Source organism: Drosophila grimshawi, unplaced genomic scaffold, assembly GCF_018153295.1.
Source record: "Drosophila grimshawi isolate 15287-2541.00 unplaced genomic scaffold, ASM1815329v1 contig_44, whole genome shotgun sequence".
In the NCBI taxonomy this organism is placed as follows: Eukaryota; Metazoa; Arthropoda; class Insecta; order Diptera; family Drosophilidae; genus Drosophila; species Drosophila grimshawi.
Window position 1 is genome coordinate 3419616 of NW_025063240.1, and position 7780 is coordinate 3427395.

General features: G+C 42.6%; 1 protein-coding gene across 1 annotated transcript; it reads right to left on the reverse strand.

The window, feature by feature from the left end:
• Window positions 1–3622: 3622 nt before the first annotated feature.
• On the reverse strand, window positions 3623–5310 carry LOC6557472. Its single transcript, XM_001985347.3, has one exon. It carries the CDS (start codon window positions 5298–5300, stop codon window positions 3780–3782), a length of 1521 nt encoding a protein of 506 aa, XP_001985383.2. The 5' UTR covers window positions 5301–5310; the 3' UTR covers window positions 3623–3779.
• Window positions 5311–7780: the final 2470 nt, after the last annotated feature.

Consider the following 7780-nt stretch of genomic DNA (forward strand, 5'->3'; position numbering starts at 1 on the left):
GCTCCACACAGGTTCGCCCGCTCCGCCTACTGCCCGAGATCCCCCCGATACTCCAGCTGCATCGCCTTGTCAAGCGGTTAACCGCCTGGCGTGCCAGGCAAAATAAATCACTTGGCTAAATACCCCAAACGTTGTTTGGGCCCAACGCTTGCGTTTGCGTTTGATTTTTCTTTCTTTTTTCTTTTGCTTTGCTTTTTGCACTGCAAAACTTCAACAATAAATAACCAAGTCATATTTTTCACCTCCGTTTGCCGCTGTATGCAGTTGTTGTTGAGTCATTTCCTGGTTTTTGAACTTCACACACACACCTAGAGAACAAGACCCACAGAGATCAAGGCAGTTGGAGTGGCAAACCTGGGCACATTAACGAGCATATTACCCACTATCTGCACCAAGAGAAAATATGCAAAATTGTTGCCAGCTCTAAGTCCAAGTCGCAGTCTCAGTCGCAGTCGGAGTCGGAGTCGGAGTCTGAGTTGAGGCTGGAGTTGGAGTTGGAGTTTTAGTCGAGCTGCAAATCATTAACATCTCTCCTGGGCCAGAACCAACCTCCTCGACCAGAGCACCACGAACATATTTTGCACGTGACCTTATTTCCCCCGCACTTCCAGAACCAAAGACCAAGAAAAGCTGCTGCTCTGATGTGGTGTGCGGTTTTTTTGTTATACCCCTCAACCCATCGAAACAGGGTAAAAAGGGTATAATAGAGTTGTGCTAAATTACGCATCAAATATAAATATATTCTTGATGAGGGACAGTCGCCCAGCGACTTGCAGAGATAGAGACTTCAAATTTTGAATGCAATTTCTCGATCACCAACCCAGTTCAAGTTTATTTAATTATTACCGAAAACTTCATAGGCGTTCGAGATATAGATGAAAATCGTTTAAGAAGTCTCAATTCTCAATATGTAGACACATTTTTGGGTATATTTATTCCTTGACTATAATATTGATCAATACTGATCTTCGTCATATTTAGCAAAGTTCATAGCAGCAAATCTTTTCAGTGACTTAGCTTGAGGGTGTCTCCTAGTCGAGCTGGCTCTTGACTGGAGCATGCTTGCTGGATTTTTTTGGTGGTTGCTTGCTTGCTGGCTGGCTGGCTTAGCAGCAACATCAATTTTCGATCACGTTTTAAGTGTCTTGCGCCGTTCGCGTCGCCATCGCCATCGCCCCAGCCATCATCATCGCCATCATCATCATCGTCGTCATCGTCGTCATCGTCGTCATCGTCGTCGTCGTCGACTCGTAGACCAAGTTAAATGATTTAAAACCAACAAAAAATATCGTGCCAAGTGCTGCATATTGCACATTGTGCCCAGAAACCACCAACAGCAACAACAATAGCAGCAACGTCAGTCAGTCAGTCAGTCAGTCACTCAATCCCAATCGCATCCGAACCAATCCGTTAGACGGTGCTGGCCACGTCGCGTTGCATCGCATCGCTGCTGATTGTTGCCTTGGCTAAGGCTAAGCTAGGTAAATTTGGCACTCCAAGAGCGAATCGAAGCGGGAACAGCTATAAAGCTATACAACTATACAGCTATACAGCAAGCACTCACTAAACTGCATTATCACGCCTCTCCATTGCATTATTGGCAGCGGCAGCGGCGGCAGCAGCAGCAGCCGCATCGCCATTTCCATCACATCGTGTAGGTTAAGGTGAAAACAAGCCAGAGTCACAGAGACGATCTGAACGGAGTGGAGCGGAGAGTTACGGTGGATGCTGGAATGCCCAGTGAAGCATCGATCCTAACTACACTTCACTAAGCAGCCACAAAAATATATCTGACAGATGCGACTGGCGTTCACTCGGACGTGGATGCGGACGTGGTTCGCATTGCTACGATTCGTTGTGCTATTCACATTTAGGTGTCTACTTAAAAAATCAAAAAGTTATACAATCCGAGCCAAAACGACATTGCAGTCGAGAGCTGGCTGACTGGCCAACCGCAGGCCAAAAACACCAAATACCAAACTAAACATCAAATCTTAAATCTTGACTTTGATATACCCTCTACTAATGCTTTTTTGATAATTGAAATTCAGCTAAAAACATAGGGATATATGTAATCTTAGCAAGTCAAGGATAGACAAAAAAAAACATTTAACATATTTTAATAGAGCTAGAGCTATAAATCTTATTAATATTTTTTATTTTTATAATTTAAATTTCATTTTAAATCTTATTTTTAATTTGATTTTGTTACTTTTGTATTTTTTTATCTACTGAAATTAGTTGACATTAAATAAATAAATAAGAATGCATTGAGGATTTTTGTAATATAGTTAGTTAAATAATTTGATAATTACTACGAAATCCAATAGTCAGAAGCTAAACAGAGTCATTAATTTATTGTAGGACAAAAATGGAATTAAAAGTTACGTTTATACCAAACGGAGATAGTGAAGAATTAATTAAGATTTTAAGGCTTCTATTGCTTATAACCACAAATATATTAAGAAGTGTTTATTAATTCTTGCCCATTTGATTTCCTATTTAATTCAACAGCTATCATATATCATATATATCATATACCCACTTTTTTGTGCGGGGTACAAAAACCGCAAAAAAATGACGTGGCAAATAAAACAGAGCGACGTCTGCAACTGGACAGATAACTGGGACTGAGACTGAGACTGAGACTGCGACCCGAACTGAGACAGACTGGGAGACAGAGGCCCCAGATCGAAGACGCAGGCTTCGAGTTTGCTTTGCGGTCTTGGCTTGTGTGCCTTTCATTGTGTGGTGTGAATGTTATGGAAATTTGTTAAGTTCTGCATACACAAAACTCGAAACCCGAAAAGCACTTGGCAATTTGCACGAAAGTTACCTCGAAACGGCATTGCCAGCTGTGAGTTTCTCTGTGTGCTCTAAGGGGGATGACAAACCAGGAGGCAGGGAGGGAGAGAGGGAGGTGGACATATGCGAAATAAGTTTTTTTAGGTTTTCACATCCAAACAAGCGAGCAAAAGGTATACAAAAGGCTTCTTCTTAGTGGCGGACATATGTGACAGCTTTATTGGATTCCCATACACACCCAAAGCTATTTAACAGCACCGGCAATTGATATATGTACGTAAGAAGAGTCAGAGAGAGAGAGAGAGAGAGAGAGAGAGTGAGAGAGGGGAAACCAAGCGGACAGAGATTTGTGTTTGGACTCGCTCAACTCGCTTGAAAATGATTTGTCAGTTATGGATTTGCTGCAGGTAATTGGGGATTCGAGGCGATTGAGGGGCAGTAAACCGCCTAATGCATTTGGTATTCAATAATTTAAATGCTATTGGAACTTGAAGTTGAAGTTTTCTCTTCTATATACAATTGGTTTAGCCAGCTGCTGATTGATTGAGAGCTTAACTCGCTATTTCCTTTGAGTTGATGATTTGTATGGATGGTGAGTTGGGTCCTTCAGTCCTTGAAATACCACAATATCATGTATCATGTGTATCATGTATAAGATGAATAATAGGCTCTTTCAAGCGCATGAGGATGTCTCCCTAATCCTTGAAGACTTATACAAAATATTCATTCCGGTGAATCAGATGGATCAGCATGATGCCATGCTAAACATATATCAGATTTTTAAAAAAAGGCACATCCAATTTGTAAAGCATTTTTTTGTTGTGTAGAAAAAATAAATATTTATTTTTTGCAAGTGCGTAAGTGAATTGAAGTGAATCAGTTGATAATGTTTGATGCAATAGAGAACGTAAGTGTACAAATACAAATAAAGAGAGTTACACACAATCGTAATCCTTAATATATATATAAATAAACTACGACTTGAAGAAATAGTCGTCGCCCTCCTTCGCAAACAGGAGTTCGTCCGTTCCCCCCATTTCGTCCGAATCGCTTGGAACAATTGATATTTTCTTTTTCCTCATTTTGTGTGTGACCTGGGAGAAATCGGCAACAATGGCTGATATCTTGCGTTTGCCTTCTTCGTCGGCCAATTGCTGCTCAAATCGCTTGGCAATATCAAGAAGACTTATACCATCCTGATAACCCTCGAGTATTTGTTCTCGATTGGACCAGTTCATTAACATTTTTGGGGTGCACTCCTCGTAGATGCGAAAGATCTTGAAGTTGTGCTCAAAGATCTGTGACAGTTTACGCACATGCATCTCATTAATGTTGGGTATGCGCAGATTTGGCTGTCGTATTATGTAGTATGGGTCATTTTCCTCTGAGAAGTTGGCATAGCGCACCGAGGGCCAGTCCAACGATAGGATGGTGTTGTATAACTTTTTCGGGTGGCCGAGAATCCCGTGCGACACATCGATCAAATGCAACTGCGGCCCCGGCACAATATACTCCAGCTCGACCTCGGCTATGCGATGATCAGATCCCCTATATTTCCGTTCCCCGATCCATAGTAGGGGCATGTCTTCGTGATCAACATGCTTCAGGTCCTGAATCAATGGCGAGCACTGCACGCGATAGTTAAATATCTTATAATTGCGCCCAAAGAGCAAGCTGCGTTCGACGGGCGTGAACTTAATATACTCTTTGCGATTCATTAGAAAGTGTTCGGATCGGAAGAGTCGATTCATTTCCATCTCGATGATAAAATAAGCCCGTCTGTGCATGGTGATCCAAACGATCTGAATCAGCACAGCCAGGAGCTGCTCGTGAAGAGCTCGATCCTTGATCTTGGATGAAATGTTGACGATCTCCTTGGTATGGTAAAACTTTTTCAGATCACCCTCGCCACTTATAATCATGCAGTAATTTCTGGCGACCAGCATGCGATATTGACGCAAGTGGGTAGAGAATATTCGCTTCATCTCATTGGTCTGCTCACTTTGTACTTGGGCCATTTTGCACGCTAGCTCGTCCCGTCGGATCAGAGTAAACTCAACCATGCGCAGAAAGTATTCAAAGTAGATGATTAGAGAATGGATCAGCCTGTGCACCGCCGGCTGATGTATAAGCGATAGAAACTTTTTTGACAGAAACTCCTTCGGCATTAGGAATAGCACGAGATCGCGCACATCATTGATCACCACAGTGTCCGTGTCATATGTGGTGTGGGGACGAACAAACTTCTTGCGAAAGATAACCTCTTCAGTCGGATTGAGGGTGCGAAGAAATTGGTATCCATTTGTATCCATATAACGCTCGTCTGCATGCTCCAAATCGAAATGTTGCTCAAAGTGCAAGGCATCTCCCTTGTCATCCCAGGACCACTTGCCACTCTGATACTTGGGCTCGGAGTTAGTCACATGAATGCGATTCATCGTCGACCTCAATTGGAAAGTATGGAATAGTATAATAAGAAATTGTAATGTATTCATATGACAGTTTGTTATTATGTTTAGTGTTTTATTTATGGTACATTGTATATTTTACTCGAATGTGACTGTTACTGTGATCAAATATATATGAGCTTACAAAAGTCGAGACAATATATAACACTGATATACAGAATTGGTCTCCCATTTATGATGTCAAAATTGCTTGGTATAAATATTGCATTTGCATTTTATTAAATTTCTGCATAATATTACACCAAATCATAATAATTATTTAGAAATATATTATAGAGATTGTCACAGTAGGCAGGATGCAGTGAGTGGGAGCTCTTAAGATTCTGTCAAGTGACCACAGTAGTTGAATCCTGTCAGCCCACCTGGCAAGTCCTGAGAACCGGAAAGCACCACACAATCTGAGATGTTGAAAGAACTCCTTGTCAAATGTTCACACAAATGGTGTGTGGACATGTGCAATTTTCAGGCAGCTATTTGTGGGGTATTTTTATTGAATGGAAAGCGACCAAAATTAAGACTATAGATACACAAGGGAATGAAAGCGAAACGAAGACCGAGAGATCGAGTAAGAGAGGGAGGGAGAGAGTTCTTAAGCCGAAAAGAAAACTACGACAAGCGATCGATCAAAATAAATCACAAATGTATAAAAACATTTGGGTAAAGAAAACTCTAAGCCAGCAATTGTGCGCACAATTTTCCAATTTTCCAATTTTCCAATTTACCGTCTGTGTTTTGAGTAAACAAACGTTTTGCGTAACAAAAGGAAACACGAAGCGGAAAGGCAAGAAAACTGCCCGCCTGGCGCAACGAATCTGCCCAAAAGGACGCAGATACAGTGCACAAAGGAGCAGCTGTCAATGCTGTAAGACATATTAACAGAAAAAAGGTAGATGGACAGATATATGAGGTACTGTGCGGCATAGGTAGAATCAAACTGAACTGAACTGGGCGAGAAGTACAATTGCTTTGCTCTGCTGGCTAAACATGCCTTAAGAACAGGGCCCAAAAGGCAGCTAAAGGAAAAAAGGACAACAGCTGGTTGTGAGACGCACCGCAGGACCTTTCCCTAGTCAAGACTCAGACTGGGTGCTCTTTGTTAGACACGGCCAATTGCTTGGAAATTTGGATGCGCAAATGTATATATATATATATATATGTATATCCTTGCCGTAGCACGCAGGTAGACGACCAAATTGTGTGGTCTGTGCTCGCGGTCAATTTAGCGGGGTATAGAGCGTATAGAGAGAGAGAGAGAGAGTGCAAACACTGCACGGGGCAATATATCAATCCCAACTGCGGTTGACCCAAACCATGACACTAATCATAGCTCAAGCGTTAAGGCGTTGATAGTTGATATGCACTGGCCTAGGTACTATGAGAGACTTTGACTTTTCGCTTCCCGAAACTCATTAGAGTTTTACTTCAACATATTTTGAAATCTTTGATTTTTTGCTGTTGTTGTTCGTCTCTTTCTTGCCTTGAGCGCTAAACAAAATGCCATGCAAAAAATCTTAATAAATTCATCAAAAATCAGCAGCAAGCATCTCACGACCAAACAACACCAAGCTGAGGGTATTGGTCAGGGAGTACGGGGTAAGGGAGCAGGGGAGCAGGGGGTGGCGAAGCGGGCGTGTGTCAGGCGTCGCTGCTAAAAAAAATCAATGCCAGGTGATCGTCAGCAACATATTTCAAAACACAAGCTAACAAATATATTTTGCATTTTGTCCTTGCCTGCTCTACCCCAAAACAAAAAGCAAGGAAAACCAGCAGTAAGAAGACCAAAAAAAAAAAATAAATAAAATAGCTGTTGCTGCTGCAATCGGACACGTTTCTGGCCGTGCCAGTTAGCCAGTTAGCCGGTTTCGGACTTGCAACATGCGACTTGCAACTTCGGCGGTGGAGGCGTCTTTACACATTTGCATGCTCAAACAGCAATCGATCACAGGCAGCAGCAGCAACAACAGCAACAATCCAGAAGACACCGTTCACCAAGCCATATGAGGAGCAGCCACATAGGCTGACGAGGTGGGCTGAGGTGTGCCACGGGGGGCGGGGGGGATTAAACTGGTTTATTTATGCTGGCCTGCCGCCTGCTCGGCGTACACATGCGAATGAGACAGACAGAGAGGGCCAGACTTGGGCTGAGATTTTTGTTGATCGCTGGCTGCGTTTTTGGTGTGCCAGGAGCAAGAGCAGTAACAACAACAACAACAACAACAGCAACGAGCTGCAAAGTGGAGGTTAAAAAAATTTGCAAAAATATTAACGAAACGTAGGCTGCAACGGTTGCTGCTGTTGTTGTTGCATCTTTTGTTGCTCGCCTTTTTCCACTGCAATGTGCAATTATAGCGCATGGTTAGCCTGGTATCGGCAAAGGGAGAGGGCCAAGTGCTCAGTGCTTTTGGACTGGGCGGTTTGTTGAACTTTGACAGGAAGTTAAGAGCCCAGCGACCAGACAGCAGCAGACTACGACTAAGACTAAAGCTGATGCTGATGCTGAAGATGAA

What these genes read in the sequence shown, in the direction of transcription:
- LOC6557472 (XM_001985347.3), bottom strand. Translation starts at nt 5,300, where the DNA reads ATGAATACATTACAATTTCTTATTATACTATTCCATACTTTCCAATTG.